Source organism: Pelodiscus sinensis, chromosome 6 (genome assembly GCF_049634645.1).
Source record: "Pelodiscus sinensis isolate JC-2024 chromosome 6, ASM4963464v1, whole genome shotgun sequence".
NCBI lineage: Eukaryota > Metazoa > Chordata > Testudines > Trionychidae > Pelodiscus > Pelodiscus sinensis.
In genome coordinates this window covers 95,733,141-95,756,631 of record NC_134716.1, presented here as the reverse complement: position 1 = coordinate 95,756,631, position 23,491 = coordinate 95,733,141, and the positions used below count along the sequence as shown (strand labels likewise).

General features: G+C 43.4%; 1 protein-coding gene across 5 annotated transcripts in view; it reads left to right on the top strand.

Annotated features, from left to right (window-relative positions):
• The window catches only part of GPBP1 (GC-rich promoter binding protein 1), an 80,094-nt gene that overhangs the window by 26,709 nt on the left and 29,894 nt on the right, over positions 1-23,491 (top strand). For all 5 annotated transcript variants that reach the window (XM_075932413.1, XM_075932415.1, XM_075932414.1 and 2 more), the window contains 2 exons: positions 7,476-7,595; positions 20,972-21,095. In XM_075932413.1, the coding sequence (XP_075788528.1) occupies positions 7,533-7,595; positions 20,972-21,095 (187 nt within the window). In that variant the 5' untranslated portion in view covers positions 7,476-7,532. The remainder of the gene's footprint in view (positions 1-7,475; positions 7,596-20,971; positions 21,096-23,491) is intronic.

The following is a 23,491-nucleotide window of genomic DNA, read 5'->3' as shown; positions in this document are numbered from 1 at the left end:
TGTGGGACTCGAGCCCTCCATGGTTAACTGGGGTATTTGTATCTGTAGAAGAAATATAGAAATGTTAGGAATGCAACATTGAGGGAATGCTAACAGACCACAAGCATTTCTAAAGTAACTTACTGTGACACTTGTAGATATGAATTCACACTTTTTCCTGATTTCAGTGCACTTCTGTGTTGGGCTGTTTTGTCAGCATGTTCATGTGACCACGAAATACTTCATTGGAAACCATTCTTCTATCCTCCTTTCAGTTAAAATTAGGGAGTTCTAGCACCATATGATTAGACAAAGAAAAAATGCTTTGGTACGTAAAACACAATTGCATCTGCATATTATTTCTTTTCTTTGTCACTTGACACACACTAAACACTTTTTAAAAAATATAGGTGGTCAACTCTGTCTTCTCACCATATTTGTGTGTGTGTGTTAGAGTAAAAGTTCCCAGAGATCTTTATTTGGCTTTAACTTTATGCTATGAAACCCACTTTAGGTAGGTTGGTCATTAAAACTTCAGAAAGGGTTAAGGAGAGGAGATGATCTTCTTAGTAGTGTCTGTCCATTTAACATGAGAGCAGCAAATGATTTCCTTGTCTGTCAGAAATGATATGCATTGAGTTCATTAATTCATGTATTAACAATTGTTGTATTAACAAATTTTAATATTTGTGTTGATTTACAAAAAAAGTTAAATAACAAAATATTTTCCTAATGCAGTTTGTATTTCCTGGTTTTCTGACATTAGAGTTTTACTGAACTCAATGTTTTGAAAGAACAAGTTTTCACCAGGAAATCCTAAATTAACAGTTCAGTTTTCGTTTTAAAAAAAAAGTCGCAATTATAGGTAACTGAAGCTGAATTGATTACTAAGTCTAGTCCTTCCCTTCTGCTTAATCCCACTAATTAGTCCTGTCCCATACAGGCTGGCAGTTCTCCCAGTTGGCCACCTCCACCATGCTATTTTATCTAATTCTCCTCTCCCCAAGTCTGTAGGGTAGTGCTGGACCAGGTCTTGGCATCAGGCTGGCTCTTTTAAAAGGGATCACCGTTTTCTGAGAGCTGTATTTTGTGTTCTGCTTGTTGCTAGGTGTGGTGCATAGCTTTTCATATCCTTCAGCAACATAGGAGGCTTGGAAAGGTGTGAAGTAGGTTCTCAATATGAGTAACACCTCAAAAAAGACACATCTCTCGCAGGGGTGGAATTTTTGTTGTCACCAAAATTGGGTGAAACCACCTCTCCTCTCCCCACCCCCAAGAAAATTATGTAGTGGTGTGTACACACTCTGTTTTGTCAAGAAAAAGCAGTTTTTGGCAAAACATGCTAGTGTAGACAAGGCTTCAATTTAGTATCAGCCATATGTTCTTGATGCGTGTTCTGAGGGCTGACCTACACTACAGAGTAAGGGTGACACAAGGTAGTTTGTGCCATCCTTACTATGGAAATGTCCAGGGCTCGACAAACTGCATCGAAATCCACTTGCCAGCCCCGCACCACGCGTGTGCCAGACCTGCACTACGCATGTGCACGCTGCTGGTGAACAGGGCGTCCGGCTGAAATCTACTCGCCATGGGCCAGTAGATAAACAGATTTGTCGAGCCCTGGAAATGTCTACACGTAAATTCGCTTCCATCTATGTAACTGCCACACTATGCTGACTTTTATGTTGTATGGTCAAGCTTGATATAGTGAGATAGACATGCTGTCAGTGTAGACATTGTTGCTTATATCTACTGTTGCTGGCTTTCAGGAGCTGTCTCATCATGCCTCATGGTGACAGTATAATTGATGTAAGCATTTCTTGTGAAGAGGCACATCCCCAACACAAGAAGCCAAGGTGTAGACCTGCACAAGTGATGGAATTACTGCAGCGCTGGTGGAAGTTAGGTTGACTTAATTTTGTAGTGTAGACATGGCTTAAGCTCACCATACAGCGGGGCAGGGTAGGTTTCCTAGACCCTACATCCTCACATGAGTGTAGAGCATTGGACTCAGAGCCCCCAGTGTGGTGAACAAGCTCACCCCAAACCTGGCTCATGCGGGAGCAGGAGGTGGGGTCAGGCTCCACAGATGGAGGGGGGCCAGTCCCACTGCAGATCTTGACACCTGTGGTGAAGCAGGGCTTAAACTCCCCTGAGCAATAGATTACAGTTCAAATGTAGTGGCTGGAGCAAGCTCCTTTCCCACCCCTCCACCAGCCTGGCTCAAATGAAGGGCATGAGGGGGATTAAACCCCAGTAGATGTGCAGGAGTCCCCGGTGGACTCAGCCATTCCTGGAGAGGAAAAGTTCCTTCATATTGCATCTCAAATTGGAGATTGGGAGAGTGGTTTAAGACTCCCTAGATCTTGGGGTGCACACGAGTAGAAAGTAGAGTTGACAGAGATCCTTACCTTTCTCTCTCTCACACTCATTGTCTACCAGCCACCTCAGATCCCAACTCCTCACCTGTCCAATTCTTTCTCCCCTTGTGACACCCCAAACTTCTCACCCCTATTCTTCCCCATTGCAAACTTCTCCACCTCCCAAATGCCTCTCCTCTACCACCATTTGCCTATTTCCCCATAACATACCTTGATTATATTCTCCCAGAATAATTGTTCTATACCCATAATGGTATAGAATTCAATAGTTTGTGGATGCTAGTTTTAAAATTCAAAGAATAATATGCTCTAAATTCTGTTTTTAACATGAAAATTAATATGCTGTTACTGTATCGAACAGTGAGAACTCAAATATGCATTTGTTCATTCACTTGAATATTCAAGCACGATTCATTAACTTTTTCTGTGTAAATTTCCAACATAACATACATACAATGACATAAAATCTCAATTAACTAAAGCGTCTACACTGCGGCGCTAGCTCAAAATAAGCTATGCAATTTGAGCTATGCAAATTGCATACCTTATTTCGAGCTTACTTCAAGATGGTCTGTTTCAAAATTTGGCGCTGTCTGCACAATGCCAAGTTTTGAAATAGACCACTATTCCAACAGGTCCCTTAATCCTTGTGGAACAAAGTTTACTGATGTCGGAATAGCTCACCTGTTAATTTGATTACATTTTGAAATAACGGGCACATTGTCAAGATACAGGGAGCACTATTTCGGGATGCAGAAAGAATCCTGAAATAGTGCTGTAAAGTACCCTTAGTTCCTTTCCCATGATGTGTGCTTGTTAACTTGGTTAAACCAAGATGTTAGCATATTGTCATTCTATCCCATTTGTTGTTGAAGTTCAGTTACTCACCATATTCTAGATAGTATGCTACCTTGTCTGGTGTTTTCTTGATGTTTAGTTGTTTGCAAAGTATAATGTGATGTAAATCTTATGCCCAAATACCTTTGTTAGTTTTTGAGGTGTCATAGGACTCCTCCTCGTGTTTGAGGGTGGAATTTTTTTCCCATCTTTAATTACCCTTGTCCTAATTCTCCTGTGGTTTCTCTTTAAATGTCCTCTGCCCTGCCACTGAAGGTGCTGTCAGCCTGCTACACTGGGCAGTACATACTTTTTTTCTAATAGTTTTGGCCTTCCCTGATCGAGCACCCTCAGGACCTGAGTGGTCCTGAATGAAGGATTTTGCCAGACTAGGGCAGGTCACTTCTGGCCCTGCTACCACTGTCCCCTCCCACTCAACCTGGCTCCGCTTCAGGCCTGGCTTCCCACTGGCTCTCCATCTACCATCAGCCCTCTGCCCTGGCAGCTCAGTCCTACCTCTAGAGCTCTCAACGCTGCTGTAGCAGTACCAGCCACACCAGCCGTGGTCCTGCCACCAGGGCTCCTGGCCCTGTTGTGGCAGACTACGGTTCAGTTTCGGGGGTTCTGGCCCCGCCAGTTCTACTGTGATAGCACTGGCCCTGCTGTTGGGGTTCTTAGCCTTGCAGCAGCAGCCCATTGGCCTACTGACAGGGCTCCTGGCCCCACTGTCGTGGGTGCTCTACTGCTGGCGCAGGTGGACTCCCTCAGCAGGGCTGGTTCCTAGCCCCTGCATGCCTCCTGTCTCTGGCCCTTGATCAGGACACTCTGGTCCAGCAACATCTGTGGTCCTGCTGAGCCTAGGGATGTTAAAATTAGATTATTAAAATAGTCGATGGAATGTCCATCCCCTATTCAATTAGTTGATAGGGGAGCGTCTGCTTTGAAATATAGCAAGAACCTGCCCGGCTCCCCAGTAGAGGTTCTTGTACCTTTCAAAGACTGAAATGCCTTGTGGAGCCTGGGGCCAGTGGGGGGACTGGTGTTTCGTGGCCTCAAAGTTTAAGCAACACTGGTTTAGCGGGATTAAAAAAAGCATTATACACTTATAGGTATGAGCATCTGCGATCACATAAAATGGCATGATTTTTCAAGAAGGGATGAAAAACCTCTTGTTTCAGAGCATAAGCCAACTACTAATAGTCTGGGATTAGAGAAAAACTTCCCATATGGGAAGGTTATTCTGTAATAGTGTAGTGCAACAGTTCTCAAACTCTTTGGGCTTTGGAGCCTTTTACATGCATGAAAATTTATGCAGCGGTCCACTGATTGTATGTGTTGTACCTATCGATGTTTCCAGTTTGTCAACCTTGCAGAGCCCCTGGAGATGTCTCGTGGAGCCCTGGGGCTCTGTGGAGCACTATTTGAGAAACACTGGTCTAGTGGGATTCTGCAGGGGTCTGTTTTGGGACCAGTTCTGTTCAATATCTTCATCAGTGATTTAGATATTGGCATAGAGAGTACACTTATTAAGTTTGTCGATGTTACCAAGCTGGGAGGAGTTGCAACTGCTTTAGGATAGAGTCATAATTCAAAATGATCTGGACAAACTGGAGAAATGGTCTGAGGTAAATAGGCTGAAGTTTAATAAGGAAAAATGCAAAGTACTGCACTTAAGAAGAACAATCAGTTTCACACATACAGAATGGGAAGCCACTGTCTAGGAAGGAGTACTGCAGAAAGGGATCTAGGTGTCATAGTGGACCACAAGCTAAATATGAGCCAACAGTGCGACACTTGTGTTTAAAAAAAAAAAGGGGGGGGGGAATGATTCTGGGATGCATTAATAGGAGTGTTGTGAGCAAGACACGAAAAGTCATTCTTCCTCTCTCTTCTGTGCTGATTAGGCCTTAATTGGAGTGTTGTGTCCAGTTCTGAGCACCACATTTCAAGAAAGGTGTGGAGAAATTGGATAAGGTCCAGAGAAGAGTAATAAGAGTGGTTAAAGGTCTAGAGAATATGAGCTATAAGGGAAGACTGAAATCATTGGGCTTGTTTAGTTTATGAAGGAGAAGACTAGGAGGGGATATGATAGCAGTTTTCAGATATCTAAAAGGGTGTCACAAGGAGGGGGGAGAAAAATTGTTTTCCTTGGCCTCTGATGATAGGACAAGAAGCAATGGGCTTAAACTGCAGCAAGGGAGGTTAGGTTGGACATGAGGAAAAATGTCCTAACTGTTACGGAGGTTAAATGCTGGAATAAATTGCATAGGGAGACTGTGGAATCTCCATCTCTGGAGTTAAGAGCAGGTTATGCTATCAGGGATGGTCTAGATAAGTGTTTCTCAACCAGTGTACATGTACCCTAGGGGTACTTGAGAGACGTCTGGAGGGTACATCAACACAACTGAAATTTGAGAGAACTGAATTTTTGAGTTTTACAGTGCTTTATTATTTTTGTACTTTTTATACCCAAAAATTTCATCTCCGATTTGGCTACAATTAAGTTGTTTAAAAAAAAATTATAAGTACCCCCAGTACCTATAGTTTTCAGGCAGGTTTTTTTCCTACCATTGCAGCACATTTGTTTAAAGGGATACTTTATAAAAAAAGATTGAGAAACACTGGTGTAGGTGGTGCATGATTCTGCTGTGAGGGCAAGGTCCCTTCCAGTTCTAGTATTCTATGGTTCCTAGCCGAACCACGACCGTTGCTGGACCAGAGAATCCTGGTTGAGGTTCAATCTGTACAGGTTGATTTCTAAGGATCAGCAGTCTTGTCTAAGCCCCAAACTTGTCAATTTTCTTGCATAAGCATTGGGACATAGCAACTAAGACTATGATCTACACAAGGAAATTGGACAAGTACATTGCAGAAGGATGTAGATTTTTTTTTCACATTGATGCAGTTAAATCAACCTAACCCCTGCTTATAGACCGCATTAGGTTAATAGGGAAATTGTCCTATCACCTCTTGGAGAGGTGGAATACTTATACAATGAGAGAACCCCTCCTGTTATCATAATACCCTCACTAAAGCAGCATAGCTAAACCATGACTTTTTGGTCCAACAACATCATGTTCCTAGACCACAGAGCCCAGGAACAGGGAGGTCTGGCTGCAAGGCAGGAGTGAAGGGCGGGTGTGAGGGGAGGGGCTCAGATGGGAATCCTGTGTTTGGGGGGGAGGGAGAGAGCAGGTGGCATGATGGGGAGCTCTGGGGGGGAGGGAGGAGCTGGGGCAGCAGATATCTAACATGGGGCAGCATGAGCTATGAAGGGAGAAATCTCCCGTGGTCTGGCAAAGCCCCTCATTTGGGACCAGCCTGGTCCTGAGCATGCCGAACCATAGTGGTCCAACCTGTATAGATTATATATCTCTTTGTAATACTTTCGTTCATTTTAGTAACTATTTTGTGACTTTTTCCTCCAGCATTGTATTCAAACTGTTGTACTTCCCACATTTCAAGTACTCAGAAATTGAGTCCTTTGAAATGGTAAATGTTTGACTCACAAAACAGTACAAAAATACAATTCTGTGCTTTGTTAATGTATGTTGAAGTGTCTTTTAGCAGTTTCTAATTAGGTAATCTCTAAGTAAAAAATACATGGGGCATATAGCTGAGTCATCAATCATTTAATTTTGGTATTAATTATATTTAACACTATTCCTTTTGATAAACAAAGCTTCATCTCCCCAAACTTTATATTTAACTTCAGCTGAGAAAATTCTACTGAACAGTTATTGGAAAGGGTACTTTATTGTGATAAAATTGTAATCCTTACAAAATCACAGACCCTTAATTCTAGAATACTTGATCAAAGGGGCCTGCCTTTTAGAGAAACTGATATTCCACAGTGTGTTATTTCTAATGAGTATTCTGAGTGTTTCTCCACTCTGAATATCAAACCACTTCATTAGATGCCTAAATATTGGTTTAGAGGCCTAACTGTAGGTATTCGGATTTTAAAAATTCTTTAAGACTAAGTATGGTCTTGACCTGGGATGTAGGAGCTGACTCTGCTACAGATTTCTTGTGAAATCTTGCAAAAGTCACTTAGTCTGTGTCTTGTTCCGTAGTTGTAAATAATACCAACCTACTTCACAGATGCTGAGGGTAGTCAGTAATGTATGAGGAACTCTGATATTACAGGGTGGGAGCAGATTTGTTCCTGGAAGTAATATCAGAAAATCTAGGCATGGTTGGAAATAAGACACAATTATGTGTCCTGCTATTAAGATACAAGTGTAAAATGTATCCACTTTCTTTTCCAAATGCCAGGGACTTGCCATGAGGTGCTGAAGCCTTGTTTCACTGATTTGGAGAGACTGGACCTAAATGGCGCAGCATGACTTTGCTCCAGCCTGGCTTAATTTTCCTACTCCGCCATCATCAACCAAGGTACCTTTTCTGGAGTCATTCTGAATATGCAAGGATGTCCTAGAGAAATTAAAAAAAATAGCCTCTGTGATACTTGAAAAGAGATTTTTAGCCCCCTCCATTGGTGTACTTATTTTGTCATTATGAAGTAGCAACTTCCAGTGAAAGCCAGGTTTCTGGCATCACTGATTTCATTTCCCAGTGTTCAGCCTTTTATATCTGAGCTTTTGTTGATAACATTGACAGCTGCCCAGTGATATTGTGATTTCAGGTTCCCCCATTGTAAAGTCGTTAAATTTTTTAAAAAAGTAGGAAGGTGGAATGTATTCAGTGGACCTTGCAGCTTTTATTTAAGCATCTTTGTTTTTAAGTATTGTTCAGCCCTGGTTTAAGATGAGAACATAATTTAGGAAGAGGAAGGGTTATTTGTCTAAACATAACCACATCCACGTCTGATCCCAACTTCCTGGTTTCCTTATAAGCAGCCACCTAGGAAGAGCAGTCACTAGGGTAGATCTTCGTTTGAAACCAAAAGTACAGATTAGAAAGAGGTACAGTGTTTTGTTTTTTTCTGGTGATTCTCGATATTAACAGCTCTCATCATCTTATTGCTTTTATAAACAAGATCTTTATTTAGGTTTTTTATATGGCAGACGAACTCCTCTCTGATACTTTTTGGTGAGCTACAGTGTCAAGGTCCTTTAAATTTCAGCATCTTCAAGATCCTATTATCAGTTTATTTTTAATTAGGATTATAAAAACTATAAGAGAAAAAAGATCCTCTGGAATTCAAATGCCCTGGGCTTCAAAAAAAATCCTGATAGATACTTGCAAGCTTCAAAATCCCTATCTAGTGCTATAAATGTGATCACTTAAACAAGATATGTTTAGAGCAGGGGTGAGGCCCGACGGATATTTTTTATTCCTGTTCTTGAGCTCCCATTGAGTGGGATAGGAGGCATCCAGAGCACTCTGCCCAGCTGCCCCTGGCCCTAGCGCTGGCTGTGCTGCTCCCTTTGACTGGGAACTGTGGCCAGTGGGAGCTGTAGGGGGGCAGTACCTGCGGAAAGGACAGTGTGCAGATCTGCCTGTCTGCACCTCTGCATAGGAGCATTGTCTGTGGGGTGGGGAGGGAATGTGGTTGTTTCTGGGAACTGCTTGAAGTGTCACTGGGACCCTGTACCCCAGGACCTCCCCATAGCCCCAACCCTAATCTCCTTCGCACCTTTTGGCCACAGTTCAGAGCATCCCTCCTGCACCCCAAAGCCCTCATCTCTGGTTCCACACTAGAGCTGTCGCCCCAAGCTATAGCCCTGACCCATCTTGCATTCTGACCACCCCCCAATTTCGCAAGCGTTCATGGTCCTCCATACAATTTGCATACCAATATATAGTTCTCAGGCCAAAATGTTTGTCCACCTCTGGTTTAGCATGTGTTCTGTTCAAACTTGTTGAAGAATCATAGAATACTAGGACTGGAAGGGACCTCGAGAGGTCGAGTCCAGTCCCCTCCCCTTATGGCAGGACCAAATACTGTCTAGACCCGTGGTCCCCAACACGGTGCCCGCGGGCGCCATGGCAGCGCCTGCCAAGTGCTCAGGGCTGGCCTGGCCCCGGGCGCGCGGCGCTTGGGGGGGGGGGGGGGGGGGAGAGCGCTAGTGCCGGCCCCGGGCGCGTGGCGCTTGGGGGGGGGGGGAGGAGAGAGCGCTAGTGCCGGCCCCCGGAATGCGGCTATGGGGGGGGCCCCGCCCGGCAGGCGAACGGCCACGCCCCCCGGCGCCCGGCAACCCCAAATGGTTGGGGACCACTGGTCTAGACCATCCCTGATAGACATTTATCTAACCTCCTCTTAAATATCTCCAGAGATGGAGATTCCACAACCTCCCTGGGCAATTTATTCCAGTGTCTGACTACCCTGACAGTTAGGAATTTTTTCCTAATGTCCAACCTAAACCTCCCTTGCTGCAGTTTAAGCCCTTTGCTTCTTGTTCTATCCTCAGAGGCCAAGATGAACAAGTTTTCTCCCTCCTCCTTGTGACACCCTTTTAGATATCTGAAAACTGCTGTCATGTCCCCCCTCAGTCTTCTCTTTTCTAAACTAAACAAACCCAATTTCTTCAGTCTTCCCTCATAGGTCATGTTCTCTAGACCTTTAATCATTCTTGTTGCTCTTCTCTGGACCCTCTCCAATTTCTCCACATCTTTCTTGAAATGCGGTGCCCAGAACCGGACACAATACTCCAACTGAGGCCTGACCAGCACAGAGTAGAGCGGAAGAATGACTTCTTGTGTCTTGCTCACAACACACCTGTCAATGCATCCCAGAATCATGTTTGCTTTCTTTGCAACAGCATCACGCTGCTGACTCATATTCAGTTTGTGTTTCACTATATCCCCTACATCCTTTTGTTCCGTACTCCTTCCCAGACAGTCGCTTCCCATTCTGTATGTATGAAACTGATTGTTCCTTCCTAAGTGGAGCACTTTGCATTTGTCTTTACTAAACTTCATCCTGTTTACCTCAGACCATTTCTCCAATTTGTCCAGGTCATTTTGAAGTATGACCCTATCCTCCAGATTAGTCGCAACCCCTCCCAGCTTGGGTTTATCTGCAAACTTAATAATCGTACTTTCTATACCAATATCTAAATCGTTGATTAAGATACTGAAAGAGCCGGTCCCAAAACAGACCCCTGCGGAACCCCACTTGTTATGCCTTTCCAGCAGGATTGTGAACCATTAGTAACTACTCTCTTGAGTACGGTTATCCAGCCAGTTATGCACCCATCTTATAGTAGCCCCATCTAAGTTGTATTTACCTAGTTTATTGATAAGAATGCCATGCAAGACCATATCAAACGCCTTACTAAAGTCTAAGTATACCACGTCCACTGCTTCTCCCTTATCCACAAGACTCGTTATCCTATTAAAGAAAGCTATCAGATTGGTTTGACATGATTTGTTCTTTACAAATCCATGCTAGCTGTTCCCTATCATCTTGCCACTTTCCAAGTGTTTACAGATCATTTCTTTAATTACTTTCTCCATTATCTTCCCTGGCACAGAAGTTAAACTAACTGGTCTGTAGTTTCCTGGGTTGTTCTTATTTCCCTTTTTATAAATGAACACTATATTTGCCCTTTTCCAGTCCTCTAGAATCTCTCCTGTCTCCCATGATTTTCCAAAGATGATAGGTAGAGGCTCAGATACCTCCTCTATCAGCTCCTTGAGTGTATTCTAGGTTGCATTCTATCAGGCCCTGGTGACTTGCAGGCATCTAACTTTTCTAAGTGATTTTTGACTTGTTCTTTTTTTTTTTTACCTTCTAAACCTACCCCCTTCCCACTAGCATTCACTGTTAGGCGTTCTTATAGACTTCTCGGTGAAGACCGAAACAAAGAAGTCATTGAGCATCTCTGCCATTTCCAAGTTTCCTGTTACTGTTTCTCCCTCCTCCACTGACCAGTGGGCCTACCCTCTCCTTGGTCTTCCTTTTGCTTCTAATGTATTTATAAAGTCGTCTTGTTTCCCTTTATTCCCGTAGCTAGTTTGAGGTCATTCTGTGCCTTTGCCTTTCTAATCTTGCCCCTGCATTCCTGTGCTGTTTGCCTATATTCATCCTTTGTAATTTGTCCTACTTTCCATTTTTTTATGAGACTCCTTTTTTATTTTTAGATCATGCAAGATCTTGTGGTTAAGTCAAGGTGGTCTTATGCCGTATTTTCTATCTTTCTGACACATTGGAATAGTTTGCTTTTGGGCCCTTAACAATGTCCCTTTGAAAAACTGCCAACTCTCTTCAGTTGTTTTTCCCCCTCAGTCTCGATTCCCATGGAACCTTACCTATCAGCTCTCTGAGCTTACCAAAATCCGCCTTCTTGAAATCCATTGTCTCTATTTCGGTGTTCTCCCTTCTACTCTTCCTTAGAATTGTGAACTCTATGATTTCATGATCACTTTCACCCAAGTTGCCTTCCATTTTCAAATTCTCAACTAGTTCCTCCCTATTTGTTAGGATCAAATCTAGAACAGCTCCCCCCCGGTAGTTTTTTCAACCTTGTGAAATAAAAAGTTGTCTCCAATGCAGTCCAAGAACTTATTGGATAGTCTGTGCTCTGCAGTGTTATTTTCCCAACATATATCTGGGTAGTTGAAGTTCCCCATCACCACCAAATCTTGGGCTTCGGATGATTGTTAGTTGTTTAAAAAAAGCCTCATCCACTTCTTCCACCTGGGTAGGTGGCCTGTAGTAGACTCCTAGCATGACATCACCTTTGTTTTTAATCCCTTTTAGCCTAACCCAGAGACTTTCAACACTTCCATCTCCTATGTCCATCTCCACCTCACTCCAAGTGTGTTTATTTTTAATGTATAAGGCAACACCTCTTCCCTTTTTTCCCTGTCTGTCCTTCCTGAGCAAGCTATACCCTTCCATACAAACATTCCAATCGTGTATTATCCCACCAAGTTTCTGTGATACCAACAATATCATAATTGTATTTATTAGCACTTCCAGTTCTTCCTGCTTATTTCCCATACTTCTTGCATTTGTATATAGGCATCTAAGATCCTGTTTTGACCTTGCCTCCCAGTTTTGCCCTGACCCTCCTTTCTGGAATAGCATCCCATGGTCGAGGAAGCCAAAGCCCTCCTGGTGATGCCATCTTCGCAGCCAGGCATTCACCTCCAGAATGCACCTGTCTCTGCCTGAGCCCCTACCTTCGACAGGAAGGATTGAAGAGAATACCATCTGCGATCCAAATTCCTTCACCTGTACCCCCAGAGCCCTGTAGTCATTCTTGATCCACTCAGTGTCACAACTCACAGTAGTTCCCACATGGATGCGTAGCATGGGGTAGTAGTCAGAGGGCCGGATAATCCTCGACAGTGCCTCTGTAACATCTCAGATACGGGCCCCCGGCAGACAGCATACCTCCTGAGATGAAATGTCATGGCGACAGATGGGTTACTCCGTCTCCCTGAGAAGAGAGTCTCCAACCACCACTACCCTATGTTTCCTATTTGCAGTGGTGGCAGCAGACCTCCCAGCCTTGGGAGTACGGGGCTTCTCTTCCTCCAGTGTAGGGGGTGATTGCTCTTCTTTATACAGGAGATAAGCATAACAGTTTCCTAGTACCACGGCGGGAGGTTCGGAGCAGGGGTGGAGCAGTGACTGCTGCCAGAAGTAACCAGCTGCCACTGTCCACCCTGAGCTGTTTCCTCCACCAGTGGTGTGTCCCCAGTCTTGTGTACTAGAACAGCTACCTCAGCTGTCTCCTCATGAGCACGGTCCAGGAATTTCTCATGGATGCGGGTGCTCCTCAACCTAGCCACCTCCTCCTGTAACTCTGCCATTTGCTGCCTGAAAGATTCCACCAGCAGGCACCTTTCGCGTTGGATGATCTCCCCAGTCTGGATATCAATAAGTGGGAATTGCAATCCACAGTCCCTGCAAAACCACACCAGGATCTGAGTAGAGGCATCCATGCTCAGGTGCTCTGTCTGGCTACAGGTGCCAGTGGAAGAGACAGAAGCAGTGCTGGCACAGGTGTTGCGGGTCTTCCTGTCCATCGTAGGCTTCTCTCTGTCAAACCCCGTCTCAAACTCCCCTGTCTGCAGCTCCTGTCCGCTTTGCTCCCTGGTCGCTCTGGCTTTTAAAGCCTGCTTGCCTAGGCCAAGCCTGCCCCCTCATGAGTCACACGGGGAAGGCTGACCAGATGCAATCAAGAGAGCAATTGAGGGAACAAAGGGTCAGGCACTCAGTCCCAACTGCCACAGCAGCTGAAACTGAAACTTCAGTCACCTGAAATCAGATTCAGAATTCAACAAACAAAATTCAAACACTTGAGCAAACTCACACCCTAAGCGAATACTCTCACCAAGTAGCCTGTTCAGCGACGGGATCTCTAGCGGTCCGTCTCAAACTCCCCTGTCTGCAGCTCCTGTCAGCTTCTTACATATATCTTTTGACAGTACTTTTTCTAGCTAATACATCATTGTCATTAAACCTCTTCACTTAATAACTAACCTAGGCACTAATACAAAATGCATTTAGCACTGAGAACCCAACACCAAGAAATAAGGGTTTTGTGAACATTGTCTGAATTCCATGTTCTAGCCAAGCTAAATGTGACTTGACCTATTCCTGGAAGTTCCTTTTTGATAGGCTGTTTGTATTTTGGGAGGAGGTTGGAAGGATGAGACAAGCACAGTAGAGAATTTTTTGTACCTATTCTGATAAACTTTTAATGGCTTTTGCGAGACTATCCTATTACTTTGTATAGAGCAGCAAGCTTTCATCTCCCATGTTCTTGAATATCAGTTTTGTTTCTCTTTGCTAGAAGAATGGAATGTCAGGTAATTCCTCAGTTTTCAAATATTAACAAGCAATCCTGATTGCAAAACTGTTACTTTCCTTTCCAACACAGGCTTGACAGAGTATTAGCTCCATCATGTGGTGAAAATGTGAACTGTCTGACTTTTTATGTGCACAAATTAACTTCAGCAAATGTGATACTTTATATAATTTGAACTTGTATATAAATTCTAAACTCATTTATAGCTTAACTTCATTATATGGAGCTGACAGTCTGTTTTAAATAAATGGAACATTAATATTTAACAAGTTGAGAGCGTTTATTGTTAAAACTTACTGAAGAATTAATTAAAGGAACTTTTGAGCTATTTGGAGAAACCTACTGAGTTTATATTTACTCTGTCTTCAGATCAGATTGTCAATAGAATTTGGTTGATATGAGAGTTACTGTCCATTGAATAAATTGGTTAGAGATTTGTGAATCTCATGTACATTATAGGGATGTTGGCGTGTAGACGACTACATGATTAACCGATAAGCCAACATCCATCTCAATGGGTATTACATTTCAGAGCTATTTTTTTTTTCAATCTTTCTGCAGGCTTGTGACATCTTTGCATAGATTACACTCAATTTGGATTTTCAAGGTGGTTGTGTGTGTGGGGAGGTGGTGGTGGGGTGTGTGGGGGTGTGTTTTTTTTTTTTTTTTTTTTTTTTTTTTTTTTGCCACAGTGCTATCAGATACTACATTTAATTGAGAGCTGATTCTGGGGAATAGCTTGATTAATACAGTATACAGTGTAAGTGTATAGTTATGTGGAAGGTGAATGAACGCATCTAGCTGGTTTCAAAAAGAGTTTTTATTTAATTAACATTGGTTTGATTGAAATTAACTTTTTCCATGCAAGCTTGAAGTTTGTTTTGAGGGAGCATTTTAAGGAAAAAAAAGAGGAAGCATTATAGGTGGTGATGGGGAGTTCCAGGTTTGAATTTGAAATTCTCTTAGAAAAACTCCGAACTTCAAAACTTGGTCATGACTCTTGATTAGTTATTTTAAGACTCTTTAAATCTTAGCAATTTAGGATCTGAATTTGAGAGAGCTAGGCATGCAGGAATGTGGACAATTTTGCTTCTGATTGCTGGTCAAGCAACTTTTTTGCTTACTAACAAATTGCTAGTTTTTGTGTGGAACTACCCAAATTGCATGAATTAAATAATCTCAGAACATAATAGCATGCAAAAGTATGTTTAGAGACCTCTGATTCTAAAGGCTTAAAGCCCCAAACAGAATATCCTTTAGGTGAATGGAGTTGTCAATTGGTGCTGTTAGCATAAAGACACACACACACTAAAATGACCAGACTGAAATATTAGCATGATTTTCTGTTTAATGGCCATCATTTCATGCCATAAAATTGGATTTCTTGATCTCAAAGCATTACAACAACAATCTAAAAGGCCAAAAAAAAAAAAAAAAATCAAATTGTGTTGTTGAAATGTAGTAGTGCTAATGAGCTCTCTAGACAACATTGTTGTCTTGTTTATTACCATGATTGTTGAGTGTGTGTATTAGGGAAGTTAAAATGTGGGTAAGTGTGTCAATGTGTAACTGCTGAAAAACTCAGAGCATGGGACGGCAGCCAGCTCCCCAGAAGCGGGGCGGGAACCTGCCTGTAACTGAACATTAACCGATAAGCCGGTAAACGGTTTACCTGATTCTACGTTCACATCCCTAAAATGTATGTGATTTACTGTTTTTTTTCACTCCCATTGCATGTACACAACCATGTGTAGGGAAGATTATTCAGACTACAGACAATGTGCAATGACCCCTATTGGTACAGGCACAAAAAAGATCTTGTAGAAGCTCAGATGCCATTAGTTCCTTGACTATAGGAAGTAGTTAATCCTCATTTTTCCATCCACGTTACAACAGTGATCCAGTATCTGTTTTACCTATCTGCAGAGACAGTCACGTCTTTGTTTGCCAAAATGCTGTTTTAACATGCTCTTCATGGAGAGAGTTTGGCCAGTGACTTGTCCTTTTTTGTGGCTAGATTTTTGCCACATGTTAAATAATTTCATCACGTCTGGGGTGGGGGTGGGGGTGGGGAGCCTGCCTGTATAAAACTAATAATAATCTTTGGTCATTTGGTATCTTTGACGAGTACTTACCACATTCGGGTGTTAAAATTAACTTAGAGTAAGCTCTCTAGCCAAAGTCATTGTACTGTTTCTGGAACTGTGGAATCATTTTGGGTACCATTGTTGCACTACTTTTTTCAGGCTTATGGTATCAGGTGAAAGTTCCACATCAGGTCTTACCTAAATGTACATTTAAATAAGCTCTCAAATGATATATTATTCAGACTCCAGACACTGATTAAAACCAATAATAATCTTTGGTGTGTAGGAAATATTGCCTTTTTGGGGGAATTTTTTCATAATTACTGGGCAGTGTTCAGCCAGAGGGGGAGTTCTAGTAGTGGAGTCCGTTATGTTAAATGGAATTCTAAGGTCAGGATTTTACCCTTGAAGTTTTCCAGATATCCTCATGTAGCTCTAGAATCCCTTTGGTTGTACACACACAAAGCTAAGTCACATGAATACTCCGGATTGTGAATGCTCCGTCTCCTTAGACAGTTTACTCTGCACTCCACAGGCTCTCAGGCCTCCTCCTCTGGGAGTTGGATCACTTTTTAGGCAAGAACATCAACTTTGGTTGCACTGAGCTCTTAGAATCATACTAATCAGATTGTCTCCTCTCAAATGAGGCAGGGAAGTTTTAGTAGAGCTTCCCTACCTTAAAATCACAAATCATGGCTTCACCCTTCTTTCTTTCCCCACTCTTTTTTTCCTCCCAGGAGATATAGGAAGATTAGTTCCACTTTTCCTAAACGATCTGAAGCTTGTAGAGAAATTAAAAATTCTGCCAGTTCTCTTGATAATATCTTTCCATGAAGGAGTAAGTGGCTGTGATGTTAGACTAAATTCAATCCAAGATTGCCATGTGTAGGAAGTTATAAAGAGTAATTTAACTGCTTCCCTTGTATTCAGAGTTGGATGTTTTGTCTCTTTCATTGTAACTCAGTAGACTGTCATTAACATTTATTTTAAAAACACTGCTGCTACTTTCTGGGTCTCGCTCTTCCAGTGTCTAACACTGAATAGAATTAACTTCTGAATTTCCTCACTGACATTTCTATACGCCCCTGAGATGTCACTCTACCACTTTCTATAATTTTATCAGAAATAATGTCTTGTGGTGAATGTGTGAGTAAAATTAAAAACCTATCATTTGACCGTGCACTCTGCGTAGGCACTAAACTTTTAAAACATGGCATTAACAATGTATGGAAAACCAGTCGTCATTAAGTGGGTTTTGGGTTGTTTCCATAACATGTTTAAAAATGCACACAAATGTTGCTTAACCTGACTTTCTAAGTAACTTCTCTCTCGCCTCATTTTTATTGTGAAAAGTGTATACCTGCCCAGCCTCAATGCTGCAGCTATAGTCTGTTAGGGTCAAAGAAAAGTTTTATGTCCACACAGATGATGGATTAAACCATTGAAATGTGAAGAGCAGGGCTTGACAAACTACAGCGAAATCTACTCGCCAGCCCTGCACTGCGCATGTGCGCACCACCGGTGAATGGAGCAATTGGCTGAAATCTACTCGCCCCGGGCGAGTAGATGCACTGATTTGTCGAGCCCTGGTGAAGAGGGAATATAAATCAATATTTATGGCTCCTTTTTTGCTGTTTCTGAATAGTTCAACATTTTAATTTTTTTTAAAAAAAAGGCCTTTACCTTTAGGAGGCCATGTTAGCAAAGTGCTATCACGTTAAGTCAGCCAGTCAAAGCCGCAATATAGCTAGATAGAAGTAGTAGCAAAGATAAATAGTGTAATGTATCTGCACAGGGCTCTAAGTATACAAAATCTATATTCACATCTATATCTGCAAAAATGAGTCATGGACATATGCATTGACATCCACAGATGTGGATACCTTTGGATGTAAAGTGGCTATCTGTAAATTTTCAGGATTCTAGATAGAAAAAAATTTGTATCAACATCATATCAGCAAAAATGAGATATATCTTCAGATTTGCAGGGCTTCTACTCCTTCTGCTGAGACATGAGTTGTCACAAGTTCGGTTGCCTTGAGCCATATTCTCCCTTAAGGGTCAATCCAAGCCTACAAGGATTCCCTCTTGTAGGCTTCTGTCTCAGATGTTAGCACTTTTGGGCACAGACCCACTTGTCTTGACCCAGATTTTTCCAGGCTGCACAATCCTTGAGCAAACTTTTAACATCCCTAGCAAGCCAGAATGCATAAACAGGCAAATGTCTGTGTTTTGCTTTTCTCAAAAGGCTGCAATGTACAGTAAAACTCCAGTTGTCTGGCATCCAGTGGGCTGGCACTCCCGATAGTCCGGCAGCAACTGGAACCCAGAAGTGCTCCGCCCAGCTGGATAATTGAAGCTGCTGTGAGGCCCATGGGTGCTCCCGGCTGGGAAAGGGAAGAGGAGCAAAGGGGAAGGGGATTATACCCACACTGGACCCCCTGGCCGCGACCTGCACTGCGACCGGCCAGGTGGTGGGGAACAACGGGGTGAGAGGTGACCCTCTGCTGTGTTGCAGGAAGGCGGGGGAAGCCCCGCGCCACCGCCGAGAGTTTCCGGGAGGAGAGTGGGCTCCCCACTGACTCTCAGACTGCAGTACTATAGTTATCGCTGAGCAGGGGGGGTGAGGGTCGGCGCTGTGGGACCAACCTGGCAGCATCCCAGCTGCTCTGCAGCTTCCCCAAGTCCGCCGCTCGTCAGTTTCAGCAGAGGAGAACAATTTTTCCTCCCTCCCACCCTTTTAGATACAATCCTGGTTAAGGAGGTAATAGAATAGTCAACTAGCTGATTAACTGATGAGCAAAAGCTTATAGGCTAATGCTATAGACTCCCCCCCTCCCCTCCCCGACAACAGCTGCCTGGGTATTATAGGATAGTTGATAAGAATTCATGAGGTTAATTGACTATTCAATTAAACAATATTTAACATTCCTAATCCTGGCCCACAATAATACATAAATCATTCACTTAATACAATGTACCCCACAGATGCTTAAACTTAGTAAGATTTCCTACTTACTCATATGACAGATATGACAATTTTCTGAAATGTGTTAATAAAAGCATCTGTTTGAGTTACTTCAATAGTTTTCTTAGTTTAAAGCAGTGCCCCTCACTGGAATGAAAAAAAAAAAATTAAAAGTGAGAACAAAAAAAAAATTCTGGGATTTGCCACAATACATGGGCTATCATGAACAGTGTTAAAGAAACTTCCAGTTGTCAACTTACCCATAAGTTTTATTGTTTCTCATAACCGAAAGTGCTTGTTTTATTGGATCCCAGTAAACTATTCAGTTTTCAGTAAACTATTCTGTTTTCTTTCTCATAAAATTGGGTGACTAAGAAACAAAATGGCAGCTTAAATTCAATGTAAATAAATGCAAAATTAATGTACATTGGAAAACATCCCAAATTATATATATAAAATTATGAGATTTAAATTAGGTGTTACAACTCTAGTGAAAAGTCTTGGAGTCATTGTGGATCGTTCTCTGAAAACATCCAGTCACTGTGTAGCGGCTAAAAAATTAATGCTAGGAATCCTTAGTAAATTGATAGATATGTATGCAAATGTGGTCTCCCCATCTTAGAAACATATATTGGAATTGGAAAAGATACAGAAAGGTGCAGCAAAAATGATTAGGGGTATGGAGCTGTTTACGTTTGAGGAAAGATTAAGACTTGGGCTTTTCATCTTGGAAAAGAGGTAACTAATGGGGAGGATATGATAGAGGTCTATAAAATCATGACTAGTGTGCAAGAAGGAAGTGAGTATTTACTTCTTCACATAACACATAAGAATGACCATACCGGATCAGACCAAAGGTCCATCTAGTCCAGTATCCTGTCTGCCGACAGTGGACAGTGCCAGGTGCCCCAGAGGGGGTGGACCGAAGAAAATGATCAAGCAATTTGTCTCCTGCCATCCTTCTCCAGCCTTTGACAAACAGAGGCCAGGGACACAATTCCTTACCTCCTGGCTAATAGCCTTTTATGAACCTAACCTCCATGAATTTATGTAGCTCTTTTTTAAACTCTGTTATAGTCCTAGCCTTCACAGACTCTTCTGGCAAGGAGTTCCACAGGTGTGAAGAACTTTTTTAATTAGTTTTAAACCTGCTACCCATTAATTTCATTTGGTGTCCCCTAGTTCTTGTATTATGGGAACAAGTAAATAACTTTTCTTTATTCACCCTTTCCACACCACTCATGATTTTATAGACCTCTATCATATCCCCCTTCAGTCTTCTCTTTTCTAAACTGAAAAGTCCCAGTCTCTTTAGCCTTTCCTCATATGGGACCCCTTCCAAATCCCTAGTCATTTTAGTGGCTCTTTTCTGAACCTTTTCTAATGCCAAAAAATCTTTTTTGAGGTGAGGAGACCACATCTGTACGCAGTATTCAGGATGTGGGTGTACTATAGTTTTATATAGGGGCAGTAGGATCTTCTTCGTCTTAATTTATATCCCTTTTTTAATAATTCCTAGCATCCTGTTTGCTTTTTTGACTGCTGCTGCACACTGCATGGACGTTTTCAGAGAACTATCTATGATAATTCCAAGATCACAAGGGGTCACCAACTGAAATTCATAGGCAGCAGGTTTAAAACAAAGTATATCTTTGCATAACTCTCAGTCAACCTATGGAACTCCTTCCCAGAGGATATTCTGATGGTCAAGATTATAACAGGGTTCAAAAAAGAGCAGGATAAGTTTATGCAGGGTCAATGATGATTAGCTGGGCTGGGCAGGGATGGTGTCCCCAGCCTTTGTTTGCCAGAAGTTGGGAATGGACAACAGGGGATGGATCACTTGACGATTACTTATGTTCATTCCCTCTGAAGCACCTGTCATTGACCACTGTCAGAAGACAATATACTAGGCTAGATGGACCTTCTTATGTTAATTTAAATGAGTGCTGCAAGCACTAATCTATTATTTGTGCTCATTTCCAGTCATCACTGAATTTTGAAAAGCATTCTGAAAATTTATCATGGACAGAGAATCGTTATGAAGCAAACCGCAGACGACACAACTCTTCAGATGGGTTTGATCCTAGTATTGGGCGTCCTAATGGAGGTACAATTTTGTTTCTCAAGAACCACTTATTCAGTGCTTTTTGTTTAAAGCTCTATGAAACAAGCTTATACTGTTTTTACCTGTGCACATTCTCTCCTTTCTTAGTAAAGCATTTAGTGTTTGCATATTGTTACAAGGCTTAATCCAGGAATGGGGAACTTAGGGTCCACAGCTGAGCTTTGGTACCTTCCTGTGTGGCTGGAGCATAACCGCCGTCTCCTGCTACTGGGTGGGGGAGCCTCAAGCCTTGTGGGCTGGATCAAAGCAATCTGTGGGCCACATCAGACCCACAGGCTCTGCCTGTTGGGGGGAAGAAGTGCCTCTGTGTTGTTTCTCTCCCTCGGCTGGGGGAATGGCAGTGGAGGGGAAGCTCTGTCCTTGTGCTCACTTGCAGGCTCCATCCCTGTTGTTTCCATTGGCCAGAAATGGTGACCAGTGGGAGGGAAGGAGTTTGTATTTGCAAGCACAGGGGTGCACAGAGTCATCTGTCCATCTCTCCTGTCTCCCTAGGAGCTGTCAGATGGTGATGTAAATTCCTGTTTAACCAACTAAATGTAACATTTAACCAGTGTTAACCACTTAACCAGGGTCCCATGGAATGGTGGGCTTGGCTGGACTCAAAGGCACCCCTGCACATGGTGCAGGGGGCTGCTCCAGCCCAGCCAGGCACGCTGTGCCATGGACTATTCTGGCCAAGCTGGGCCAAGTCTACCATGGATGGGGGCTACTTGGGCCGGGCCTGCTGTGGTGCAGGCAGGAAGCTGCTCTAGCCTGGCCAGGCTGTCGGTTAAACAGTTAACAGGTTACATCCCTAGTACCAGGTAGGTGCCCCCTCCCACCCAGACCCCGAATGCCAGCCTGTTCCTACCTCCTGCCCAGACCCTCTGTCTTCACCCTGCTCCCAGATAGCCCCTTCCTCCACACTAAATCAATCATTTACCTCCGTCCCAGAGCCTAGGTGACCCCCCCCCACAAAAATCTACTAGTGCCTGGTCCCCAGAAGAGTTATTCTGGCCTTGGGGGTAAATCCTGAGCCTTGGCTGGCCCTCTCCAGTCCCCCTTGAGTAGGGCTTTAGCATCTTCTCCCCCCTGCTTCTCAGTTGGGGCCGCGTCTGAGAGGTTTTTTTCCTTTTCACTTTTGGGGGTGGGGGGAAAGGCTGTGTCATTGATGTGGAACAGGGATTCCCCAACCAAAAAAGGTTCCTCACCCCTGGCTTAGTCCCCAGGAGAATGGACGGCCATACAAGGGGTATGTGATACAAGAACAATTCTTTCAGGGCATGAAAGATAGCCTAGGGTTGGTTAGGACAGGGTTCTCAACCTTTTTCTCTGAGGTCCCCCTTGACAGGCTATTAAAAACTCCAGGGCCCAGTGAGGGCGGAGGAAACCTTGGGCATAGGCATAGTTTGACATCAATGCGGGGGAAGGGCCAGCAGATTCAAACAGATTCAGTACATTGGCGGGGGTTCAGGGAGAGAGTGACAACCATGCCCCTGACTCATCTCACCAGGCCACCCAGCTTCTCTAAAAATAACTCAAAGGTGGAGGCTTAACTCAAAACTTGAAAACAGCTTAGGGGGCAGTTAGGGGCTGTGTGCAGGCAGGGGAGTGGCTAGGGGCGGTGTGTGGATGGGGAGGGGTAGTTCAGCATGCAGGAAAGACTCCGAATGTAGGGAGGAAGCCTATTAAGGGTGCTGTACTGAGAAGGGCTCTCCTGTGGGGTCTGCTAGCCATGGAGTCAGGTCTCCACACCTGGATGGTTCTTACCAACTGCCTCTGTAGAAATAAAGATGGCTGTGAGCTGAGGAGCAGCTTCAACCTCAGGACAGCAGTAGACGAGAGAACACAGCTTTTGCCTCCTGCGAGCACCAATCAGAGCAGCAGTTTCCCTGCACTGCCTGGCTCTGGTTTCCTGCTTCTGATCTGGCCAGTAAGGAGGCATGGAGCTGCCCCTGGGACTGCTGTTTTATTGCCCTTTTTGGAGGTAGGAGGCAGTGCCTTTCCACGTTCCCAACTCTGCCAATCGGCTTAGGGCTTTTGCTTCAAGGGGAGAACTAGGGCTTGGGGCTACAGTATTCATCCACATGCCTCCTGGTTTCAGCCCTGTGGAGGGTGCTGGGGATCAGATCCTGGGTTTCAGCTGTGAGGCCCTATGGCCCCCTTGAGAGGGCTTGTGAATTTTCAGTTGAGAACTGGTTGGTTAGAAGGGTGAGCCACTGAATGTATTGTATTGTTCTTTTGAAAAGGAGCAATGTTAATACTAAGCTAGTGTGTGCTCATGTCTGTTGCAGTCTACAGCAGATTAGGGGCCTGCAAACATTTAATAGTCAGACCAAACTCCTTTGAGCCATCTTGCTCTGAAACTGAGCTCGTCTTAGTACAGGGTAGAGATCCTG